The sequence below is a fragment of the Rhea americana genome, unplaced genomic scaffold (genome assembly GCF_003343005.1).
Source record: "Rhea americana isolate MKP2758 unplaced genomic scaffold, rheAme1 scaffold_14, whole genome shotgun sequence".
NCBI classification, from domain to species: Eukaryota; Metazoa; Chordata; class Aves; order Rheiformes; family Rheidae; genus Rhea; species Rhea americana.
In genome coordinates this window covers 5,004,454-5,031,828 of record NW_028185483.1, presented here as the reverse complement: position 1 = coordinate 5,031,828, position 27,375 = coordinate 5,004,454, and the positions used below count along the sequence as shown (strand labels likewise).

Here is a 27,375-nt window from a genome sequence, read left to right as displayed (position 1 = left end):
AAAGAGAAACCTGACCCACGGCCCTGCCTAAAATGAGCCAGGGCAAGCTGCAGGGCTCACTCATTTCCCAAGGTAGGGCTTTGTCAGGTTCCACAGTTCATCCAGTACGAGGCTAATCGTAACTTTCTGAGTATCACAACAAATAAAGAGAAATTATGTGTTCATTGCCTCTCAGAGTTAGCCCCAGAATAGCTCCAATACACCAGATCCCTATCAGCACTCACTCCAGCCTTCTTTCACTACCTGCAAAAGGTTGTGGGTGGAAGGGGAAGTGACTGCAGATATTGCACAGATACTGATTGCCTACTACCTGGGTGTAAACGGTTTTTCTGTTGCTAAATGGAAAAGGAAATTAACACTTAGGACAGGTCAGAACAGAGTCTACTATTAAAAATGCTGAAAATTTTATCGTCAATTTTARATACACAAAAATTAAAATTTCATAATATATGCAAATTTAGATAACATCTCAGAGAGTAAAGTAAGTGCAGTTCAGCCTTTCTGTTTAAATGTAAGCATGATAAAGGTCTTTAAAATCATGGGTGGTGTGGGGTGGGTGTCTGCTCACTATCTTGTCCAATACAAGAACTAGGACCCATGAAGTGAAAATTGTAGGAGCCAGATTCAAGGCGAACAAAAAGTAGCAGCAATTTATCAAATAAGCAGATAAAAAACTTTTACGTGGGTTCAAGTAGAGGCAGTACAACTGCTTGAAAGAAATGCACCATGGTTTACTAAGCAGACAAACCCCATGAGGCTCAGGAAACCCACTGACAACCAGAGACTACCCATGCGAGCAGTAATTACATTTGCCCCAGCATCTGCTTATAACCGCTGCTGGAACAGGAGTGAGGCTGCGCTGGAGCGCGCCAGCRCTGCCGCTGCTACGGTCCTGCTCCGTCCACAGAGGCTGGAGGAAGCTGCCTTCCCCCATCAGCTCTGCCACCCACCTGAATAAAGGTGGGCACGTTTTGGAATTACTCTGTGGTGGCACAGTATTATTGAAAAAAAAATAAAAATAAGTATTTAAAATTTTTTTTGGGGGGGGTGTTTTTGTTCAGGGTGCTTTTAATTCAGGGATCGTTAGAAGCTGAAAAACTAATTATCCATTAAACTATAACCTGAAAAACTATAATCTTCTTTCATGCTAACATTGAGGATTCTCATAATATCAATAAATTAATCATTTTATAGTGGTTCATGATAAAAATTGGAACCTCCTTACAGTTATCCTATTAAATTCAGTAGGTAACTTTTCTGGAGAGGATGATTTTACTGGTTCCTCTGTCTGGTGTCACTCAGAGCCACATGACAGTTAGGCAGAGGAACGGCACCATAAATCCCAACTCTGGCGCTCTGAATGTTGGAAAAATGATCAACACTGAAATGAACAGCCCACATGAGCTACTTCATAAATAAAATCTCCAGTGGAGAGGGAAAGCACATCTGCACGAGTCAATTTAAGGAGTTTAATTCAAGCCAGACCCATTCCCTACCTTTGGTAACTATCAGCAAATTCACAATACCACTAGCTTTTATTTTTCAAATCCATTCTAAAGCCATTGTCATCACTAGGAATCAGCCCTCAGAAAATAGCTTGTAGCTATAAAGCATTTAGCAGGATGGACAGTTAAACTAGGCAACTGGACTAGCAAACTCATAAAAATGATTTCTAGCAAAAACTGTTTCAGCTGTGCAGTACTGTGCCCTTCTCCCAACTTCTGCTGAAAATGAAACAGTAAAGTGCAGCAAACTAGAAAATACAGACATGCAAGATATATTTCATATCCTTTCACTCCTTAACCTAGGAAACACAAGTGATCACATGGAACTGAAAAGGAGGTTCTCACTAAATGCCACTTTTAAAACATGAGTGAGCATGAGTGTTACTATCCTCACAAATTCAGGAAAGAATTCAAATTTCAAGAGATACAAAAAACTTATGATAAGAGTTCAAGTACGTCATATGTTTTCTGTGAAAGTGCCCTTGGCCTTACCTTGTAAAAYGTATGTTCCATCCTAGGAAAACTATGTGACACAAAAAAGTTGAAGACTTCTTTCCCAGAAAAAAAAAACAGACTTATATATTTGCAGAGGTATATAATGGAAGGATTTAGTGGACTAAGGGACACAATAAGGCAAACCTGATTYCCACAAGGTCCTTACCAAGGCACACGTCAGCCATCTCCTAAGGTAATGCCTTTCAATAAAGTCACAGTGAGCAAGTTGCAGCACTTCTGGATAATATCAAGAGCCTCATCCTGCTCCCACTGCCCAGTGATTACAGTGGTCACTTSGAGAGTGCAAGGAGCACAGAATTCAGATGTTTGGGTAAGATTAAAATGGCACCAGACAATAGCGCACACACATGCGATTTTGGTCTTGGAGGCTGAAGTGGAATTAGAGAAAGGAGTCAGTTTGATACCATAACGGGTAAACCACATTGCAGAGAGCTTGGCATCAGAGCATTTACATGATGGTACCTAAAGTATGATTTAATTTCCTATGAGCCAYCAAGTCAGCATGCTTTTCAGCAGTGCTGTGTATCAGCCCAAACATGCAGGTGTTTCACATTCAAGCAAGAAAGCTGGATACTTTAGACTAAAAAGCCATTCTATTCATATTCATTCAGGGAATGCAGGGAAAGACAGAAATAGAATCCAGATAGCCTGACTCAATCCAATGCTTAGTCTATGAGACCTCAACTCACTTGCCATTTTGTCATAAAAATAGGACGAGAAGAACCAGAAACCGAAAGCTACTACACGTTTGATTCACTTAATCAACAGCATAGCATAAAGAAAACTCATGAAGGAAAAGACAACAGAAAGGATAACAACTTGAAAGGTTAAGCAAAAATCTACCTCCTATTTGCAGTCTAGAGAATATTTTTACTTTAGGATGGTTTCATGGAAGGTCAAATTTCAGTTTTTTAACTATTTAATAGTATTTGTGCACATTTCATTATAGTAGTTTTTGCTAAACAGAAATTATCTCTCTCTCACCTTTACATACAGCTGCAAAATTATCTAGGGCCACTGGACAGTTCTAAAATGACATAGACAGAACTACATTTTTTTCTTGCCCTGTTCAAATCAGGATTACCAAGACACCCTGGTGAAGTCARAAGTCTTTATTCAAGACAGAAAGAAACACTACAAGCATTACTGTAACACTAATATCCACCCCTTTACCTACTGGTAAAGGTTTAACCTTGAATGATCTGCAGCACACTGCCAAGTTCTCCCACAAGACAGCTCTACTTAGAATGACCAGGACATTTCTCAAACAAGAAGAGACAATTTTCTTCCTGCCTGTACACACGATAATGTGAGCCAGCACTCAGAATGCACCAGCRTTGGTACCTTCATATTAAGTTTAACACTGAGAAATACATAACCACTCAGAAATATGCGATAAAAATACCTTCAACTGTATTCTCTGCCACCCACTTCCTTCTCTCTCAGTCACCATCTTACCCATTGCGTAACTCGCTCAGTCCTGTGCTCCTTGCCTCTTCATCTGTCCCTCCACCAGTGCTAGGACTGACCAGTTGGACTCTGCTCCTTTGCTACCCCCTGCAAAGAGCAGCCTCTGTTCCACGTGCTCAGCTGGCAGGTGGGGAGAGCTCTGCCCAGGTGAAGCCTGTTGGCAGTTGCTGGAGAAAGATAAGCCTGGGAGGGATTTCATTGTATAGTGGTAAATAACTTGCATAACTTCCCTCATTGCTGCTCAGCTTATGCTATGATCCTTGGCTCCAAATCTTTGGTTTGTGCTGTTTCTTCATGAGAGCCATAATCTCTGGGTCAGGATTCAAGCTGGTGTCAAAGTTGGTGTCACCACTTAATTTTTTTAACCTCCGGTAAAAATGGAAGAATGAGGAACGAATAGAAAGGAATGAAGTTAATGGAAAGATGTGTGCAAGTGCAAAAGGGGAGGGAATGGGAGTTTGACTACTGCATGTGGTAGTTAACAGCAGAGCAGTTCACAAATGATTGCTAATGTTTTTTTCCTCCAAAAGATCAAGTGGGACATTGCATTACAAGTAACTTAACTGGCAATTTAACACAATCYTTTATTATGCGACACAAAAAATACAAAAGTATTCAAAGCAGATGCATAACAACACCCCTTTCACACTTGAGAATGCTATTTTTTTATTAAAAGCATTACATACAAACAAGTGGGGCCACCCTACTGTATTCATTCACAATTAGGTAACTGAGAAGATGGAGCCAGACTTTTCAGTGGTATTCAGTGACAGAAAAAGAGGCAATGGGAACAAACTGAAACACAGGAAATTCCATTTAATGTAAGAAAAAATTTTTTTTCCTGTAATGGTGGTTGAACACTCAAACAGGTTGGTTGCCCAGAGAGATTGTGGAGTCTCCRTCCTTGGAGATAATCAAAACCCAGTGGGACACAGCCCTGGCCAGCTTGCTTTAGTTGACTCGGCTTTGAGTAATAGTTTTGGAGTTGATGATCTCCACAAGTCCCTTCCAACCTCAACTATTCCATGAGTCCACAATTCTATATCTAGCAGATGTTGGTGAACTCAAACCTATCAAAATCTAGATAACTTGTCTACTTCAGCAGAGCTGAAACCCAACAAAGAGGGTAAAAGAAAACAGATCTGAAAAACTAATATTTATTGACTATGAAATTTATGATGTTGGTCAAGGCACGTACCAAACTGGATCATTCCTTGTCTTCAGTCAACGCCATATTCTACAGGTGTTATCCTTGCTCCCTAGTAATAAATATACAGTGTGAGGGAATACTTTGGCTGTATTGTATGATTTACCCATTTTTGTTAAAGCTTAAATAAATAGCTATCTAGAATGCAGTAGATCCAGAGAAACAAACCTTTCCTGTACATGACTAACAAGAAACAGCAGGACTCACAGAGATATTTTTAACTGAGGTCATCCTGCCCCTTGGATTTTGGTGGTTCTGCCAAACGATCCAAGTAAGCAATCACAGATACTCTGTTCATGTGTTTTTGCATGCCCAGGACTTCCTTTGTCTGAAGTGAACAAAACCTGAACAGAGCACAGTGCCAAATACACAAAAGGTCTGCTCCCATTAAAGAAACTTTGCATTTTATACATCCAGAGCTCCCTTACTGCAACGCAGTGTGAGAACATGGCTTAATAACTGGTCTGCAGCTTGTACACGACCACAGGACTGGTGGCAGGGTATGCCTGTGCTTCCACCCAAATTTGATYGTGGCAGTATTCACTTAAGTCTCAGTTCCAAAGTGAGTTTCCAGCTTTTCTTGACTATATTTTGAGACACTGCTACCTGCATTTGAGATGTAGTCCCAGGACATCGTTCAGCTCTATAAATTTTTGAATAACATGATTTAAAATGTAAGATTCTAAAAAATGAAGAAAAAGTCTACTTCAGAGAACATTAGTTACCTGTAATGATTATATTGCCCTTGTAATTGAAAGCACAGGAGAATATTTCATCATTGTGACCCTCTAATATCTGAATGCACTGTCCAGTAGCAGCATCCCAGAGTCGAGCAGTTTTATCAGAGCTGGCTGTTAGTATACGGTTGCCTTTAGGGTTGAAACATATCTTTAAAAAAAGATAGAGGCGTGATATTATTTAGCATGTCAGTATGCCTAGAAAAGGAAGTGTATCTAGAGATTAGAACATGAAACCAGAAGTCAGCAACCCTTGCATTTGGTTTTTCAGCTAAAATTAAGTAGAGTATACTACTAGAGTTACCGCAGTAAACTTTTGTGGCTGGAAACTTTGTATGCATAGAAAGGTCCATCTACATTGACCTCTTTATAGAACCAGGACTTCAGAATATTATCTCACCAAATTACATTTGCTCTACAATGGTAATACAATGGTAACAAAATGCCCACTCCCCAGAGATCAAATTTCCAAGCAACAACCCTCCCAAGTAATCAACCATCCAGAACATCTGCAAAAATAGACTGACTTTTCAGAATGCTCCCAGATAGCAAATTCTCACTTCCAACAAAGAAATCCATGCCATCACTAAGGACCCTGATGGATATTGTCTGTGATACTTCTACATTTCAGTAAATATTGACTGCATTCCTCAGCACACAGTGAGTGTGACGTATTGCACAGAATATATTGAGGAAAGACTAACCCTTCTGAACTTAATATTCTCTCATTAGAGCAATTATAATCAACACAAGGAAAGAGTGTGAGGTTTGTTTATGAAGAATTATTCTAATTTCAAAATAGTAGTATTTCACTTACAAAAAGCATCAAAGTAGCACAGACTTAGCACACTAGCCTCAGAGCTAATGAAAACTATATTTGAAAGAATGAGGAAAAGTTGCAAGGATTAAATAACAAAGTTTTTTTAAAAACAAATTAATTAATACTTTAATTACTTATTAATAACAACTAAAATTTAAAAAGCAGAATGCCTTTGGAACTGAACTTTGGTATTGAAAACTGAGCTGGACGGGTAATTCAGTGAAGCACATAAGTATGCTTCTCATAACCAAGTGATTTTTGAAACGGGCTTTAGGCTTTCAATTCCCCTGTACGAATAAACCCACCACGTATTTTGCCACAGAAATATGGTCTTTCTGTTCCTTTCCATAATCAGGCATGCAGAGAAATGAAAAAGACTAAAGAGGAATAGATCTAGTAAAAGCACGGTAAGAGGGTGATGGTAAAAGTCTCAAAAAACAATAGCCTTAAGATATCATTAAGAGACTAAAAAACTTAACTTATTCTTTAACCTTCTTCCCATTTATGGAACAACTGGTGGATTGGATGTCACATAGAAGTTAATAAGAAAGAGTGCAAATCATACAACTCACCTTTGAAATTTCACCTCCATGGCCTTCTATCTTTGCAATGCACATTTTTGTTTCTGCATGATAAACTCTTCCTGATCCTGTTGTAGTAGGTAAAAATCCATTTGTGATTATTCTGCTGAAGCATGTATTTTAATAAGAACATTTTAATAAGGCTGGAAGGGCCTCATCCTCAGGTTTGGTTTCAACAGAAATAGACGGCAATCTTACTAGTTTTCCTCAAGGAAAAAAGATATCAAAAAGCATCTGTAATATGGTTTGAAAAGGTTAACTTCATAATGGCTTCTGCAGTGAAACTTGTAAAATGTCCACTTTGAACAAGGACTACTTTACTGTAATTTCAGAAAGTTTTTTTACATTATATTCAAAAAGCTTTCATGACCTTTCAGATATTTGTTGGTATTTAATAAGGTATTAATTATATTTAATAAGCTAGTCATTGCATTTCTAAAAGCGTTTTACGTTGTATTGTCTTAACTTAGAAACTACAGTAAATCAGATCAAGCAGTGCCCCCCCCCCCGATCTAGTCTGGTACGCTGCTCCTTGAAGTGCAGAATGTATACACTAARTATGTAAAAAAAAACATGGTATCATCATGATGTGCTATAATAAGGCACAGTGCAGGTGAATATAGAAAGCTATTTATTGTGATTCATAAACAATAATAAGCATACAAAATTTGCTGCATACCACTAGCTCTTTACTGTGCATTTTCTTGCTGTGTATTAGGAAGACCTAATAGCAAATCCACTACCAAACTTCAAACCACCTTTTTCATTTAAGCCTGAATTTGAGCTGCCTAAACCAAACTTCACTCAAAAGCTGCTTCCCTATATTTTTTAAACATAGTTCCAGCCACAAGGGAATTACTTCCCTACAAGCTTGAGGTTAAAATAGAAAGATGTTTTGATTTTATTAGTGTGTGAAAAATATGAACATTTTCACTGGGGAAAACTTTTTAAGTTCAATGTTGAACTTCCTGCAACGGAACAAACATAGCTTGATCTGTAGTTTCAAGTCATGAAACTCTGCTTTGATCAAGCTGCACTTAGAGCAAAACCAAAGGAAAAGGTCAAATGTTCTTTACACTACCATTGCAATCCTTATAGTAGTCTCAATCCAAATCACTTCACTTACCATCAGCAGAGGCAGTTGCAATACGCTGGCCAGCATAATCAAAACAGGCATCCAATATTTCATCACTGTGACCTGTTAAAGTTGCTACATGTGTCCCAGTCATAGCATTCCACAGCTGTAGATGCAAATAAATAAATAAATAACCCATCGAAACTACTATAGGTAAATAAAGATAWTTCTTCTGCTTATTTTGACTATTTTTCTTGATAGGTGTCTAGCAGATCAGTAACATTACGCAGAGAGGGCCTTTCGGATGTGTAACAAGATGTATTAATGTGAAACCTGGATATAAATTAAGAAAGAGTCACTGCTTAGAGTTTAATGTAGTCCAATATATTTTGTATTTTGGAGTATTGATAAAATGAGACTTTAAAATACATATCATTATTTAGCTGGGCTTCACTAAAATAAATAAGCTCATATAAAAAGCYCCTAGATTTTGCTTTTAATTGTAAATTCTTTAATGAATTATATACACTAGTTTAAAACAAGGCTTTTAATTACAAAAGATACATTTTTATATAAAGTAGCTGATGAGAGAGCTTCAATAGAAATTGAGCTGAAAAGAATTCTAAAAATGCAATAAAAATGCTATTAGGCAGAAAAATTAAATCCAGGAAAAGAACTAGTATCTATCTCAAATACTGCAATCTGCTTATGCTACTTAGAAAGAAGGAAAAGCAGTAGCTACTTAATCAAGCGACAATACTTTTGTCAAGGGTAATAATACACAATGTGCGGAATCTAGCAAGTAAAGCCAATCAAATTTGCTCAGTTTACTCCCTGTTGTGCACATCTTAGTCAAAACTAAAAATCTAGAAGGTTTTGCTTTCCTGGTTCCTTTTTTTCCCTAAATATAGCTGTTAAGAATTCCTGTTTATTTTAGTTCTCTGATATCACACACAAAGATATTTATTCAGATGAGACTCTATTAATTTATCTTGTGGAATGTCTTTCAAGCTATTCAGCTTTTACATATGACAGGGTGGGCTTGGATCTCAGAATTATGTCAGACACTGGATTCTCCCATTCCTCCTCTGATTCTAATAAGCAAAACTCCACCCTCACGGTAACAACTTCTTCTACAATAAACTGTGAAGAGTTGGATTTGGAAATATTATAGCTTTATCTGCTCGGCAGAGGGCAAAATAAAGGATGTCATAAATATAAGTGTTCTACTGTAAATACTAGCAGAGCAAATTTGCAGAACTTCTGAGCACCTCCACCTGAGTTCTGTTTCAGTGCGGAGGAGGGTAGACAAGCCCTCATCATTGAAATGTACACCTTTTGCAATTTAACACTCAAAATCAGATATTCTTGCTGAAAACCTATCTCTTACTGTCCTGCCAAAAGTCACCTTTGATGGTTGTGCCACAAGAAGTAATAAGCAATTACCCCTGAGTTAGATTCCAGGACATGAACTGTAAAATAATCCTTCTCTCTGATACTAAAGCAATAAATTAGTTGTAATGGTATTCCGAAATATGCCTTCTAGTTTCACTGTACTGGGAAGCCTTACAAACCACTCAGCTAGTTTATAGAGCTACAATGTTTTTCTGAATCTGTAACAAAAATTACAGGGGTTCACCATATTGTACATAAAATCTGACAATAAATTACTTGTTGCAGAAAGACAGATCTTGTACAGGAGTCCATGTTCCAATTCCTTACCATGCACGTTTTGTCCATTGATCCAGTAACAATGAGAGAGCAGTCCCAGTTGAACTGTGCACTGCTGATCTCTCCCCGGTGACCTATTAAAGTATGTAACTTCCTACACACACATACACACAMAAAAAAAATCAACATTTTTAGTGTGTATTTTGATACAGGCACGTATTTATAAGTAAGATGGTATAGTTGTAAGATGGTATGGTTAAGAGGTCTAATTATCACTGTTTTAGCCATTAAAGCACTTAAGGGGATGATAAAGCTTATTGAGACTCTAATACTACATTACYTCCATTTTTTCTCTTTGATACAGAGAAGAAATAAGGAGTAAAATGGAACTCTCTTCTCTTTAAGAAGTATTCTAATGAATGTATTCCCAGTGAAATGTTATGACTTGGCAATGCCAGAAGCAGATTTCTTTTATTCATCTACATCCAAAGTACAAACAGCAAGTTTTTCCACATTAATCTCCCCGTATCCTATTTCAACGAATTGCCAGTAGTGTATCTTTCAAATTCTGTACCAGCAAAGTGTTTAATCTAAATCTTTTTATAAAATCCACTGCMGATCAACTGAGACTTAATCAGGTACTTAATTTGAGCATGCACTCAAGTAACTGACAAATGAAGGCAAAACTGAAATATGACTTCTAATCCTCATTAATGCTAAACTTCTTGCGGCACAAGGACGGACAATGCTAGTTCCATTAAATTCTTCAATCAGCTTTAGCTAAATAGAGAGGTACAATTAGCCATTAGCRCTTACTGTGAATTAATGGCCTACATAGCAATGAACTCTAAAAGAGATTAATTGGTAGACATATTAAAGGATTAGTAATTTATTATTATAATTCTAATATTACCATATCATTAATAGAAAACAGTTTTAAGTAATGGATAAAGTAATGACTAGAAAAACAACTAAATGAGTTTAAATAACTTARATGTTTTTATTAGTTGCATAAGATATAGGAAAGCTAAATTAAGTCTGTTGTAACTGTATAGACCTTTTTACAGTAAAAACAAAAATCAACAAACAGAAAACAGTAACAGTAGAAAACAACTTAATTTTGTGAATAWTTTATTTGGCTTCAAGACTGCTGTTACTGTAATACCTAATACCTAATCACAACAAACATTTTGATTTCCAAAGTTTGAAAAGGCAGTCCAATCTTCWACCTGCTAAAACTCCAATCAGTAAGCTGACTGAATAGCAACATATGCAACTTGTCTCCAGGAAAACGTGAATTAAGAGATATGCAATTAGGAAAAGWCTGTATAATAGGGCTGTGAAATACCGTAAAACTTGTCTATTTAAATTAAGAAAATATTAAGGTTCAGTTATGATAATACTTCTTCAGTCTTCCAATTTCCACAAGTATTACTGGTATAAACATTCATGAATAGTGAAATTTAATACATAGATGCTCTAGTATAATTTAATACATAGATGCTCTAGTATTTGCACCATAACTGTAAATAAGAAGAAACTTTCTCTCAATTTCTGGTGTCCCCACTGACACCAGTTACTGACTGTTAAATCTGTCAAATGAAGTTCTGAAAACACCTTCAAATTAACCATAGCTGACTATGTTTGTCTTTGCCAAAACTATTGATGAAATACACTTTCATATATTCTCCCCCCTTTCTCCTCCCCCTCCTTTTTTTTTTTTTTTTTATTTTAAACATTTTCAAAGCAAATCTTGAACCTTCCAAGATTAAAATTTCCTATCTCTAATTCAGTTGCCTCATGACAAATCTGGATAGCTGTCATAAAAATACTGAGGAATATAGGCACTCATCAAAGTCAATCAGCAAAACTGAATGGATCTTGAAGCATCACACTTATATTTACATAGCGATGTTTCTCATATACTTCATAAGGTGCAAGAAAAGAGCACACACAACCCCACATCCAAGATTTTTGCAAATTTCCCTGAATCAAGATTTAGAAAAGTCTTTATTAACTACAACCTTTCTCTCTTACTAAATGTGTACATGACTCTCTGCCCCCTAAAAGACTGCATGCTGACTCTGGCACCATTATATTGCCCACTAACTAACTACCAGAGCTACTAGTGTTTAAACATTTTCGTCTTTCGAATTTCGAATTTCATCTTTCATATTCCACTTCCTGCTATTTGATCCTGATGTGAAGTCCACAGTCATTTCTTAGAAAGAAAGAATGCAATATGAAATTCCTAAGACTGACTGCACTACAGGTTCAGACGAGATGATGAAAGAAGAAACTCTTTTCCAACAAACATATTTGCAAGAACAGCAGGCTGAGTAACAATGCTGAATCCAAAGGCCCGATCCTCTGAGCGAGTGTCACCTTAGCCGTGCCAAACATTAAACTGCTTAAGTTGTATATGCTCAAAGCCTACAGGATCAAGCCCTAGATGATAAACTATGTGTACATTATCTTTTTTAATCACACAATTACTCTGGTTTTGAAGTGATACACATTATGTTCATTATTCCAAGATACCATTATGCACACACTTTCCCTTCATATATTAATTACAAAAATATTACCCTTGCTCTCACAAAGAAAGACATCTTCTCTGAAAATTTAATAGAATCTTTATCTTCATAAATTACTTCGTCAGTAATCAGGGCAACCATTTTATTACTGCATTTATACTGAGTTTCCAGTTGAAAAAACAAGAGGATTTGTCAGGATAATTCAACCAGCTAGTATTTAGCTACTACATTATTATTTTTTGGCATCATAATCAAGACATTTTGTTCTTTGAAGTCAGAGGGACCAAATTTTCTTCTCTTTATAAATGTATACTGACATAAAGTCATGTGAGAAGGAAAAGAAACTTTACGTTTTTTAAAGACAAAGCGACCAGACTAATTTCCTATGACATAACATACCCTTTTACTTAAACAGTTTGTTTCATCTAAAAAATCTGGACACTTTCCAAACCATGAGTTTCCATACTGATAAAATATCTTCCTGTTTGGAGAATTYCCTAGTAACAAAGACAGGATCGCTCCGTTCCATCTGCCTCCTTAGTGTTCATAATAAAAYGGAATTTTAGAATAAAAATTTAAACATTTTCTACAGAAAATCATTTAGTTAGCAGGATTCCTTTTCAGAAGACGAAATGGAGCAGAAGTAACAAAAGGAAAGATGAAGGAATGCCTACCCAAAAAGAGGCAAAAGTGCAAGGTCTGTAATTCCTAGATCAACTTTGTCCCTTTCATTTGTCACTAAAACATGAAACACAAAATGACATTTATTAAAACTTTAGTACCTGCCAGTGCCAACGTCCCACACTGCAACTGTATGATCAAAGGAGCCAGTGATAATCCTATCTCCTGTGGTGTTAAAAGACAACGCAATAATTTCTGCGGAGTGCCCCTAAGAAGATTTTAAAAAAGGAGTATGAGAATGTAAATAAGACTTTTTCCAGACTTAGTTCAATAGGTAGCTTTTTCAGTAGCATTAAAGAAATTAAAGAAATTTTATTTGTATTGTTGCACAATCCTTCTATAATGCTTTAACATATTAGTTATTGCCTTGTCCAGTATATCTCAATTTTGATAGAAAGATCAACTGGGCTGTGGAATAATCAATATCCCAACAACTGCAAAAATCAGGCACATCACTTCAGCACTAACCAATAAAATATACGAGCAATTCTGCAGTGACAGATAATGAATCAGACATGTGACTGGTCTTTTTCATATCTACTTTAAACAGAATCACATTTGTTCACCAACACATACTGAAATCAGGTGACTTATTCACAGTAAACTACAGTATAGGTTGTCAGTGGCCTTGGTGCAGACGCTTGGAGAAATGACTGTGAGCATACTTGGAAGCTGAAGGCCCACCTCTTCCACTGTTCTTTCCTCTGTTTAGGGCTCTGAGGGAGAGAAAGTCAAGGAGGAGGAACTGCCTCTCCCCCACTCTATAGGTCACACACACCAAAGAAAAAAGCTAACTCACTGCTCATTATTTAGAATTTTGTGAGAGAGATGTATGGAAACTTAACAGCTCTGGCCAAAACACTGAATCCGCGGAACCCCGGCATGCCATATAAAGCAAAGAGAAATTATAGTCTAGAGATATCGGATAACTTTCCTCTGCTTACTGTTTTAGGAAGAAAACTCATAAAGATGTAGCTTCTGACATTATGTTCTCAAAGTTGTTTTGTGTTACTATAGAGGAAGCAATAAGTTACAGTATAGCAATCTGTTTTAGTGGGTAATGGAAGGCATTCTGACTTATAACAGCAATGTCACTGAAATGAGAAAGTCTGTCTTTTGATGAATAGTACTTATTATAAAACACCATAGATTCCTCATTCCTTTCAAGTTTGCTTAATCTGTTTTGTAATTGTAGTCACTGTATGATACACCTAGTAACAGAAATTTTCTTGAGTATTGAAACACAAATTAAGAAGTATAGATATTTATCTCAGTCAGAAAACTAAAAAAGCAAGAAACACATTAAAAAACATAAAGAAGGAAAACAAGAAACACATTAAAAAACATAAAGAAGGAAAACATACGCTTAAAGTGACTGCTTCTTCTCCTTTCTCTATATCCCATAGCTTGGCTGTAGTATCCATGCTTCCAGTTGCCACTAAGGTGCTTTGAAGATTAAAGGATAGACATACCTGTAGCAAAGAAATATTGGAGAAAAAAATGGGAAAGAAGATGATTTATATAAATATTCTGGAAACAATGGGTCAGCATTAAGAATTCTGACTATGACAACAGTCCCACTTAATAGTTTACGACCTACAGAAAATTGCAAGGTGGTTCTGACAGTCCACTAGGAAAGCAACAAATCCTTATCACATAGGTTGGATGACTACTCAGACGATTGGACAAACTGGCTGCTTTACAATGACTACAAGTTAAAAACAAGACTTACTGGAACATTTTTTGTGAGCCTTTTTGTGAACATTATCTTCTGAGCCTGGATCAAAATTCAGCTTTTAGGTTTTTTTTCATTTTGCATCACAGGGAAAAGTTATTTAGCTCCCAAAGTTTAAACCAAAATCAATTAAAGCAATTAATTAATTAACAACAATGATTAATTTGCAATCAGAGAACTATACATTCAAGATCAGGACCAGAAATGTAACACACAAACAACAACACGAGATACTTATTTAATGTTAATAAACACCAACGAATTTCTGAATACCTTTCTCTAATGCCAGGAAGTTTTAATCACACTCATTCACATTGTCACATGAGCACACATCCCCCTCTCTCCTGGGTTAGAGCTCACCTCCCCTTCTCGGAGCACACACCTCCTGGAGCAGACATGTGCACTCTGGCTTTGTGGGAACCGTGCCACTCTTACAACCTGCTGATCTACATCCTGGAGGGAAGGCAGCCAAATTCKCACACATACACCTTTGAGGGGGGCTCTACTCGTTGCACCCCATACTGACAACCCTCTTGCAGGATGCAGATGGCCAACAGGGAGGCCACAYTCCCTGGTCTAGGCAGAGACAGTGATGCCTGCAGGGCCTCTTCTGGCAGTGCCAAAGCAGGTTTTGACTACTGCTGTTTCCAGGCAAGTGTCTCCTCCCCCTTGTTACAAATTGCCTTGCCTCCTTCATGCTTCTTTTGAGGCTTTTCTACTTCTTTGTTTCAAACACCTCTTTGAAATCTCCAGTTACTGTCCAATCCGGCTGACAGCTGTCCTCCTCTCTAGCACCATCACTTGGGGGCTGATGGATGACTTGCTCTTTATCATGATCGGTTTGGGACAAATCAAATGYGTGTATTTGACACACACATGCTGTGTACACTCAAGACTCTTATTTTAACAGCTGTTGTTATCTAGGCCATTTGCCAAAGGTTGGATGTGTCCCCACCATTCCATATTTACTTTATAATGAAAAAGCGGGAACGAAACCTTATCAATTTCCTTAATTTATTTTTCACATTAAAAAAATGATGTACTCAGCTCCCTGTTCTTTGTATTATTCAACATGATTGTCCTGCTAATAAAGAACAGGAGGTGCCACATAAAAAGGAAAATAGTACTTGAGGTCACTGGTGCATTGTCATTAMGATGCCCTTTTCTTTTTTAATATTGAATAGACACGGACATGCCCTTGCCAGCAATGCAACACGTGCAATAACAGTCTTTTTTTTTTTAGAAGTGTTTCTCATACAGAGAAACACACAATTTTCACCTGGATACACTCTTCTAGTGATTTGTTAGCACAACTCATAACATGTTAGGTCTAATCCCAACTCTATGGAAGTCCAGGGAAATTGAAAGGGCCTTTAAATGTTTAGCTACCTGATTTGTAGAAGCAAAATCACCACAGTCTGTCTCAGTAAGCGAATGTGTTTTTCATCTTAAGAGATAACTGTTTCAAAATACCTGTAGAACAAAAACCTACTGAAACCAGCCCTACCTTCTACCAAAGTAAACCAGCATTTTCTTACACTAGTTACAGGCCTTGCAATCTACAAATCAAATATAGAGTTTTTTATAGAAACAGTTTCCAGAAATGCTTTACTAAGTAATGATTCTATAGCTACTTCTATGCAGAAATATATTCTGCACTGAAACAGTGTTTCAGTGGATTTGCCCTACTCTTTTAATTTGAAATACTGTCAATCAATATAGTTACTTTTGCTATCAGACCTCGGAATGCATTGAAAAGGAAACTGAGCATTTCTAAGCTTAAACTGTTTTGTTGTCATCTATATTTGGCATTTCTGTATCCCCTATATTCTCAGTTAACATACTTAAAATGATTTTTTTCTATGACTCCCATTGGACCTGTATTATTAGTACAAATGTTAATGTAAAAGACAGCAACGATCTTGTGTATTCAGTTCTGCAATATGAGAGGCAGTGTAAAATATTAGAAAAAAATGGGTACAATGCAAACAAATAAAGCAATAATATGTGCAGTAAATTGAAAATTCAGATTGTCCTGCTGTTTTCAAAAATGTGTTAACATCTGACAAATAAAAGAAACTGTAACAAGCTAAGACTAAAAATAACCTCTCAAGCTGTGTACAATGTTTTGTTCTATTTCTTAAGAACTGTCAGAATGCTTTTTCATACATGTTCACACACAATRTCTGAATGTGAGAATAGATACAGAATAGTAGCCCCTTCCAACGTCAGCTCACAGACACTTGAAGCCCACAGTTAYGTATGACTTTTGTCTGGAATGTAAAGGAATAAGGAATGTCCATCAGTACTCACTATTTCTGCAGTATGTCCTCTGAAAGTATGATAACATTTTCCTGTTTCTGTACTCCACAGTTTGCAGGTTTTATCAAAAGATCCTGTGGCAATCTTGTCACTAAATGGAAAAACACTGTCTTTTTTATTTAGAAAAGAAAAGAGAAACTCTGATTTCAAAGACAGTAGAAATCACAGAAACAACACACTAACTTCAAAGCATAACAGCAGGATATTTCTTCAAACTCTCTCAGGTGCAAGCTCTTAGCTTAGCAATAAACTTATTCAATCGGTAGTGGCTGCTCCTGTGCAGATTTGTAAGGAGGAGCGGGGAACTTTTCTCCTTGTGCTCATCTGCATAGAGTGAAGGACAGTATCCATCACTTCTGTCCATGGTCACATACCCTCTGCATGAGCTCGACAAAGCCACAAGTCAACAGATCAAGAGTTCCTTGCAAAAAGCTCATGAAGTGRTTTCTGCTTTTGCATGTGTTTGGGTGCATTTTGCCACATTAAAAGATCCTGGAGCAGGCTTTCACAAACGAAAGTTGTATTACAGTAAAAAAATTGCAGATATAATTATTAGTTTCTAAGACAACCCCTATGCCTATCTATTAGCGCAAAGATGTTCATAACTGTTGACTAACTTACATCAGGGGTGAGGTTATCTGCTGTGCTTCCAAACATACTCAGAAATAACATCATTTCATCAGACAGACCTCCCCTAAATTCAAGGTTTGTTTGTTTTATACACAGTTATAAACTGGTATTATAAACAGCTTACCCAAACTTCAAAGGTCCAACTCCCCTCCCACTGAAGTCAATGGGAGTGTTGTAACTAAATGCAATCAGAGCAAGACCGAACTGAAGTTAGGGACCYAGAAAATGCAGTGAAGGACATTGTACAGAAATCTAGAGATTATCAGAAAAACGTTCTTTTTTACTGGACTTCCAACTTAAAAGTACCTCAAGAGTCTTACCAGGTTTTTTCTCTCATACTAATAGCAGTTATCTGCTATATATTGCTTATCCACTTTTATGCTTTTATGTCACAGTGTAGTTATTGATCTCAGCACAAATTTTTGTTGTACATAGTTCCTCTGGACTAAGTAGAACAATTTCACAAATTGTTCTTCTAAAGTAAAGAATAATACCAGAGTAGAAGACACAGTAGCTTCTAGTCTTTCCATTTAGGAGGAACCAGTGATGCTCAAAATAGCCTAAGAACAAGTCTTTAACATTTATTTCCTGCTGCTAACTGTGTACTGCTTAACTGGTAAATAAGACATCTGACTGTGAAAAGAGTAATGCAATTCAATGTAAAAATACAAATTAATTTCTATATTATTTTGCAAAGAAGTAAAATGATTGTTTTGACACGAAAGTTTCCTCATGAAGTGGATGACAATCAGACTTCAGTACCTTACATGTAATTCCCTTATTTAACAGGTGGCAGCTCTGACCCTCAGTTATTGCAGAAAACAAAAGATGTACAAATGCATATTTGACATCCACACAGCGGCACCCTGTGGATTTTATGAAAACTACTCAACAGCTTTGACATTTCTAAATCATATCCTAAGTAATAATGAATGTGTAACACCAAACAGAGAAATCCACCTTTGTTATGAAAGAAATGTTATTTCTCCATTACTGAAGCATTTCTCCATAACTGAAGAAATACAAGCAGTCATAAGTATTTCTCTTGCATTATATAAAATTACATGGAGGCAGTAAAGAATAATTAACATTCAGAATACAACCTGATTATATAGATATTATCAGAAATAAATCTGTGTTTCAATATGTTATTTATACTGAGTCATATATATTTTTTCAAGACACTGAATATCTAATGAAATCTAAGCTGTGAATTTCTAATATCAGTTTACAAATTAAAGAAGAAAACATGTTTGAATATATCTCTTACACAAATAATATACAGTGTCTTTCTATTCTTATTAGCTACAGCTTAACYTTCCTAGTTGAGAATTTGAACAGTTTCAGTTTGAGATTAGATAATCTATTTTATGTTAAAGTTCTAGTAACAATCCTGAATTTGCAGGTCAGCATGATTAGCAATTATGATGCATCTCAGAGAAAATATATTTACCCGTAGGGATTGTTGAAAGCTATTGCATAGACAACATTTCTATGTCCTTCCAGTGTACGTAACTCTTCTCCTGATACAGTATCCCATACTTTGCAGGTTCTGTCATAGCTTCCAGTGATAAAGCTAAAATAAAGAGAAATTAATTTCTGAATACTAAAAATATTTTAATGGCTCTGGAGCATAGCCAAATTAATTATTTCCACAGATTTCAGTCAGCATTGTTTTGGCTCTTAAATCTTTTCTTTCTTTCCAAAACACTGAATAATGACCATGGGCATTCCTTTTCTTTTTCTTCCCTTTTCAATATTAATCATAAAAAATAATTTGTTTCTAATCTTTAATGTATTTCAGTGAAAAAAATCAAGCTGCTCCTTTTGAGACACAAAAGAAAAGATTATTAGGCCTAGGCCCAGAGTGAAATAAGTTAATGGAGAATTCCATTACAATTAAAGTCCCAAATGAATTTATGTCAGACTCATTTGCTTTAAATGACATTCTTTTGCTTGACATAAAGGTGCTTTTTTGTTAAGTGCATTAATTATCAACAAGCTTGGAAGAAAAAATAATATGAACTGAATCTCACCCGTCATTTTTTTGCATTCCCTACTTGATCTCGCAGAGAGACCCGAAATCTAATCACCAGTCTAAAGGTACCTAGAAGCAGCATGGCTGACTTTTTTTTTCAGGAAAATAAGAACACTGAAATTCACTTACAATTTAATTTACAAATACAAAGCTGCCATTAGTAATCATATATTTTGAGTTTTAAAACAACTTACCGTGAACCAGATTTGTTAAATGCTACATTAGTCAGTGGTAATATATGTGCCCTAAGTACCTGAAATACAAGGGGGGAGGGGAAGAAGAAAAGGAGATTTGATGCAATTTTTTCATAAAATCAAATTACTCAGCATATTAAATAGCTTAGTATTTTCTCCTTCTCCAGTCAACTTAGCAATTACAACTGTATTATAATAACCACTAACCAAAAAAAAAAAAAATGCCTCATCAAGTTATCTCTGAGAAAATCATATAGTCTTTCCTCCTTGTTTCCTTTTCCTCCAGCAAAGTAAGCCTACACCAGAGCTGAAAAGGCAAAACAAAAGGGTGAGGGGACCGTGCCTTATACGTTCACTGATGAAAAAAATACTAACTGATATTAAACCTTATGCAGTAACTCAACGATGTAGGTGAATTGAGTATTTTGAGCTYTTTATGTTATTGGATGCTTTTGGCTACTACAGGATATCGTTCTAAAAATGGGAAGAGCAAAATGAAAGTGCAGGCCCATCCTCTGGGATCATAACAGAAAAGGCATACAGTACTAAAAGAAAGATACTTCTCAGGACAAAATTGAAAGAGGAGATGTCAAATTTAATTTCTGTCTGTACTATCTAGGTTATGAAGGCCACTATTTTTCTAACACTGGTTCCATGATCCTCAGTGAGACAGTATATATTCATCATGTACATCAGTTCATACTTCTAGTAAATTATTTTAAATTTTATTAAACGTAGGTAAAAATAGCTTCAAATACTGTCCAATGAAAGTCCGACTGTCATGATATTTTAAAAATGATATAGTATAATTTGGTTTGTATTTGAGTAACCTGGTGATTGTATAACATGGTTTGTGTTTGAAAACTTTCATCTCTCACAAGCTGGCTTCTGAAATATAATAAAATCATAATCTAGGAAATCATGGCAACTGCTAACAATGAAATAAAGGGGTGTTAAAAACACAGCAGTGGTCCATTAGGCCTCCTCTGTAGCACTGAGAATGAAGAAAACATGATTTATGAGTGAGGCCGTTTACTGACATTCTACCAGATCTTACATTTTTTGTTCTTATCTCTTGCTTTCCTACATCTTTCTCAGCTACCACATGTAGATTCAGAAAGGAAAATAAAGTGAGCTCAGAGATCTCAAAAGAGTAGGCACTAATCAAAATGGAAGAGAAACAACAAGGGTCAGGTAAAGGATTGAGAAAGAGATAGAGGAGGAGCAACAGAGAGAAAAAGGYTTTTTATGTTAGAGAAGAGCAATTTCTATTCTCTACAGAAAGCAAGTCAAGTTGTCCTTTCAGGTACAGCGGTGGAAATGGGCCATGAAGATGTGGAGATGACAAAAATATTTTGCTTTTTTCAAATACCCAAAGTATACAAATGTATGCACATGAGCATGGTTAATTATGGAAATTTATGGAAATTTGATCCATGACATTCTTCAGGCTCTATACAGGCAACTCTGAAAAAGAAATACATTTAACAAGTATGAACAAAAAGGGAGGAAAATGAGAAGGGTTTATGTTCAATTTCAGATCACTTTTTTTTTTTCCCCCAGCAGAAGTAGCACTGTTCTTTCAAGGCTCAGTGCTGCAGCTGCTTCATCTACAGGGCTCTAAGTCAGCAAGAGCTGCTTGAACCAAGTGGTACAATAATCGGTGATATCAAAAAAATGYACCTCAATTCTGCAAAATCTGCTATACCACTCCCTATGATAAAATCTGCAGATCAGTACAGCATACTATTGATTTGTAATAGCTTAAAACCTGAGAACCTGTTACAACAGCTTGCTTCTCTGCTGCAAGCCTAACAACAGTCTCACCACAGTTACTCGAAATTACATTAAAGGTAGGTTTATATCACTGCCTACATACAGTTTTTAGATTATGCTCTTGTGCAGCAGGAAAAAATATTCATTTCCAAACAATGCAAACATACAGAACATTGTTCAGGAAAATGTTTTCTCCTCTCACTACAGTCTCGCCATATCCTACTAGTATCTCAGCAGCTTCTAATACTTAYGCACCATTTACACACATTAAATGGAACTGAAACATCAAACAAGTTCTTTTCCACACATTTTTAACTACTTTTGAGTGAAGGAAGTAAGCCAACACTGATCAGATGTGTCTGCTTCTAATATTTTCAAATAAGGAAAATCAAACAATGCACTTTACACATCAAAGAACAAATACATTATTTATACTGAAATTCAGACATACATTTGATGATTTGTCAGTGCCTGTGATGAACAATTTTAAAAGACTATGAAAATCAAGGCATTAGCATAACAAAGAGTATATCATAAAACACAATAAAATCTTTTTAAGATTCTTTATTATACATAGCTTTGTTTCTAATTTTAAACACACAAATCTTTTATATTATTCAGCCMGTTGTGTCCTATTGGTCAAAAGAATCCAAATTATTTCTTGTAACATTTTAACTTACGTTTTTAATCAAATGAACCAATAGAAACAAAAAATACTAAAAACACAAGACTTCTCCCTCTTCCCTCTAAATTCAATGTAACACTCAATAACATAGCAATCAACAATTTTAAACAGTTACATATTGCCATCTGCTGACACAATAAAGATACAACACTTAATTATTTCAGACTGTAAAATRCAATTTCTGAAGGTAAACACAAGTTTTACTTTTCTTTCCACAATTAAAGATAGCTAAATCTATTCTCTTCCCATAGGCTGAAGACTGGACTTGGAAGTCCTGAGAGGTCACGTCTACTCATTACTCTTAAAAAGCTTTCTTACTTAAAATAAACACATAAAAGCTTGTGTGCAAGCTGAAGATCAGTATTCAAACCTTTACAACTTACAAGGTAACAACTTTAYTTAGTGCAAGACAGTATCAACACAGCAACTACACTTTCTCTTACTCAAAGGAAAGAAAGGTGGATGTAAAATAAAACAGTAAAATAAAAGATGAAAATTCCTTAAGTGTCACTACTAGCCTTGTGCCTATTACAAAGATGATGTTTGCAAGGGCTGGTATTTTATTAATCTTAAATTATCTCCAGATAACGAACTACTGCATAAATTAGCATTTATAAGATCCACACTATTGGGTACATTCCTATTGTTACTTTTTCATCAGTTTCGCAAGCCAAACAGTAAGAAAGACTGCAAATAATCTTTTTGTTTTTAARTATCATTTATTATTCTATCCTTACTGACAGAATCCACCACAGATGGCCTATATGGCTCCAATCCTTGAAAATCTCTGAATTTATCTATCATACCCCTTGGTTGGCAGAAAGTAATAACAACTGGTATTGCCATATGTAGCAGAATATCTAAAATAATCATAATTTACACAAAATGAAAAATAGAAAAAAAATATGTAGAAAAATGTTCAGGGCCTTTTCCATCAGCTATTTCGAGTTCTATTCACAGTTTTCATTTAAACATAACTCTGGGTGTTGCTAGTCCACAAAGTAATTTGATAAATAAGATAATTACTTTTCTCCATCCAAAACACACCCTTGTACGTCAGCCTTTGTAAACAGGGTTTAGCAATAGTTACACCTCCGGCCTTTGTGGGGGAATTCCTAGCAGGCACAGCCAGGCCAGAGTTAGTCTTTCTAAACAATGCAGAGGTGATTGAAAACAACCAAAAAAATGGTCACAGAGTCCAAATTACGTGTTCAGTTACAACATACATCAGTAGAAATGTACTCGCCATACTACAACTGAAACATCCCTAAATCCCCGAAATTATTTTTAAGATGCCTCTGACCTTAAAAAGATAGAACTTGTGATCCTCTTGTTCTCCAAGCTTCTCTTGCAGTCTTCGTACTAAATGTATGACCTGTTCCTTGCACGAAGCTGTGATGAGAGGTTCTCCTTTCCGAATTTCTTCTACTAAAGCCATGACATCTGTGCTAGTTATGAAAAAAAAATCACAAATTCTCCAAAAGCACATGAAGTAACAACATGATAAAATATATATGAAAGTATTAAAATAACCTCTGTACATGGCTTCACAAATTATGCTATGTTTCTATAACTCTTAGCTATAGCAATAGCTTCTAAAATGCAATACACAGTCCACTGGTGTTTATGCAGCCCCCAGTGGGCTTCAYTTCCTCATTATTCACATTCAGTTGGTGGAATCATATCTGCTTTCCATATCATCAGATAAATTGCTCATTTCTGGCCATTCACGAGAAACTCGGAGGACTGACAATACCCATCAGGTAGAACACTAACAAAGATTTATCACTGGTCCTACTGCGAAAGGCTAACATTTTATTATCATGTAAATCATCACAGCCTAAAAGGTACCTTCTATATCAGTCCTCTAAAATGAAATCACGTTCTCCTAAGCTGGTATTCTCACAGAGCTTATACTCCTATTAACTAACATAAGACAGCTTATATCCTTGCACAGACAGAGTGACTCATTAGGTTTTATCCAGAGTAGTGAGCTGGACAGTTTCAGGCAGACAAAAACATGTAATTTTTTAATATGGATTTTTCAGTTTGTATATGCAGGCTACACTATGTTTTGTCAACATGCAAGGACTCTTCCATATGATTGTCAATAACAAGGCAATCATAATACTTCATATCTTTCTAAGTTCCATAGGTTTTGGTAACTTTACTTAGTGGTGGCATTTTAGCCCTTTTTGAAGCTCTTCCAAACAGATCCACTTGTGTAGAGATGTTTGCTGACTACTATGACCAAAACTGTATGAGAGCTCTCAGCTTTCCTTTTTTTTCCTTCTTTTCTTTCCTTTTTTCGGTGCCTAGCAGACCTTAGCCAAAAGAGGTACATAAAATCTGATCACCCTGACAATCCATCTAWGATGCCACACAAAAAGTTCTGTGAAAATATCCACTAGAGACAAAACTGTATTCTGTCACAGACTGCACAAAACGTCAGTAGGTTCAATTAGCTCTCAAGCAAGTTACACATAGTACTATTAAACCTATGTCAGTATAGTAACCTGCCAAGTCAGCTTTCCTTCAATTAATCATTATAACAAAATTGTCCTATTCTTCACAAAGAACGAATTTCAGATTGGTRCCTTCCAACTGTCTGAAAGCCAGGGCTAGATGCTACTGATCATTGTCTTCCACACAGTAAGTTTCACTTGCTTCCTCATGAAGCGATTTCAGCYTTCTGTCGTAACCACAGATATCAAACTTAATTCTAAACTTGTCTTTGTGCATTTTATTCCTCAGTCAGGTAACTAGGGCCTGATTTTTGTACACATCAAGGCCCTACAGCTTCCATCATAATCTGCAGGAATTTAGAAAATCATATGATGCACTCTTACTTGTTCTTCCAAAAAACTCAACTACAATTAGATTCCTAACAAAAGAAACAAAACTTCCATTACTTTCACTAAAAGCAGATACTTAGTTTCTCCACACAGATAAATGAGAGAGAATTATTAACCTTTACTTACATATCTTATACTATCTTATCTTAGAGATAAGAGAATTAATTAATCAACAGGAGTGATCTGAACTTATGCCCAGTTGTTGTTTTCAGTGATTTCAATATGCCCATTTAAAGTAGTATAACTGGGAGCTGAATCAGACCCAGTTTTTGAAAACATTTGGAACAAAAATATTATTACAGTACCTAAGAACTATCACTAATTATAATATTACAGGTTTGGCACTATAAAACTCAGTATTTCTGCTGGCTTTGCACAGGCATCTTGATAATCATAACTTCTCAAGCAAAAAGAGCTTCCACCTCTGAACAGTGGCAGAAACCATGACAGTAACGATCAGTTAATGCAAATTCTGTATTTAAAATACAAGCAGAATGTATGCTTTTTTTCTTTTTACTAGTTTGTTTTAGTAGAAAAGACATAACTGACCTCAATTACATTTAAAACAGTCCAAGAGAATTGTATATGTTCATGCTATAAAACAGCATATAGTGCTGTTATCTGAAATGCAGTCATACTTACTCAGGGCTAAGATCAAGCAGATCTATAGATTTGGTCTTCGGTTCACCATCTTGTACATATTCCAGGATAATTCCTTTAAAAAAAATGACAAACAAGTCTTAAATAGATGTTAGGGACTTTGTGATACATACTGTAGGTTTCAGCACTTGCATTTGTATTAATTACACCACTGACTTCAGCAGCCCTGCTTCCAATTCAATTAGAAGCCCCACTTCCAATTAGAACTAGACTGATAATTTTTGCCATAAATTAGCAGTGATCAAAACTCCTACTTGTTTATAGGATATTAAACACTAGTATTCTAAATGCTATGATTCATTTTCAGTTCTAGAAATAAACATTTTTTTTTCCAACAACTTTTTGTGTGATTTCACCAGCTCTATTTTCAAGGACGTTGTCCTGAAGGTACTTCGTGTGGTTTGGTGTTCTAAGCAACTTGGAAAATACATTTTACAAAAACTGTTATATTYGATTTCTCTGCTTGCAAAGGCCTATACGTAGTAATGCACAGAAAATCATAACATACTTCTCATTTCTAGGTATACTTTGGTACCTGTTTAAGATGTACTTTGAGCTGAAATATTAAAATGCTTAACCACATTAGTTTCTGTTTTAAAATATTCATTGAAGAGCTTTGCTGCTCCTTGGTTTCCCATGGGAAATGATATTTTGGATGAATTTTCATATCATTGTGCATTTTACCAGGTTTGTATGAAAAATATTTAATTTGGTAGAAAGGTCTGCTATTACATCAGGCATTTTGAGATTATTTGTCATCTCTGTCTTGCTTCATTTCAGAAAATGCAGGCAGGCTCCTAAATGAGTTAATGAAGCTGCATGAAGGCAGCTTAGCAGTATACCTTTGACAAGCATGTGGCTACTCAGAAAAATCACAAAACAAAGAAAAGAAAAACAGGTCATAAGCCAACTTTTTAACCAAACTGGTCTTTTAATAATGCATATGTATTTTTGGTGCAAACTATTCATTTCCATGACTTGTGTTTTGATTATTTTAAACTAATTTTTGCAACAATAAAACCGTTATTTCCATGTCGGATCCTGCAGTGAACTCCACCCAGATGGGAGGCAATACACAAAACAGTGCTGAAAAAATCTGCTGTTGAATTCAAGATTTCATTGCAACAGCAGGTTCACGATCCACTTACTCCTGCTCCAACCCGCTACATACAGTGGAGGGAAGGCATAAAGAAAAGCCCTCACTACTGGAGGGGATTTACAAAACAGAAAAAGGGCAGAAAAGTTACTGAGTTTTCAGTAACTAGCTGCGTTTGTAGAACTGGTAGCTCGTACCAGGGCTCTTTGCTCTGAAAACAGCACACCCAAACTGGGAACGCTGCGCCGTTCTAATAATTCACCTGTGGGGCTAGAACCGCGTTTTAATTAGCAGCAGGTAACAGGAGAATACAGAGCGAATTAACTCAAATCATCAGATAGCGGCGAGAACACCACGAGGGCTACGGAGGCAGGGGCACCCGAGGCCGCTGCCCGCAGCAGCAGCCCGGCGAGGCCCGGCCCGCGACGCCACGCCGGTCCGGTCCGGTCCGGTCCGGTCCGGTCCGGTCCGGTCCCCCCCTGCCCCGCTCCGCTCCGCTCCGCACCCGGCGGGTAATAGCGCAGCAGCAGCCGCCTCAGCCGCATCGTCCCGCGCCGGCCGCCAGCCTCGGCCCGCTCCCATAG

General features: G+C 36.4%; 1 protein-coding gene across 1 annotated transcript; it reads right to left on the bottom strand.

Moving 5' to 3' along the window:
- Nucleotides 1-4,712: 4,712 nt before the first annotated feature.
- DAW1 (dynein assembly factor with WD repeats 1) lies at nucleotides 4,713-27,375 on the bottom strand. Its single transcript, XM_085298525.1, has 13 exons — nucleotides 27,297-27,375; nucleotides 25,678-25,750; nucleotides 23,484-23,628; nucleotides 19,720-19,778; nucleotides 18,941-19,063; nucleotides 16,849-16,948; nucleotides 14,165-14,272; nucleotides 12,902-13,008; nucleotides 9,634-9,736; nucleotides 7,963-8,077; nucleotides 6,828-6,904; nucleotides 5,424-5,586; nucleotides 4,713-4,750 (listed from the first exon to the last, which is right to left on the bottom strand). The coding sequence occupies exons 1-13, from the start codon at nucleotides 27,334-27,336 to the stop codon at nucleotides 4,716-4,718; spliced, it is 1,248 nt and encodes a 415-aa protein (XP_085154651.1). The 5' UTR covers nucleotides 27,337-27,375; the 3' UTR covers nucleotides 4,713-4,715.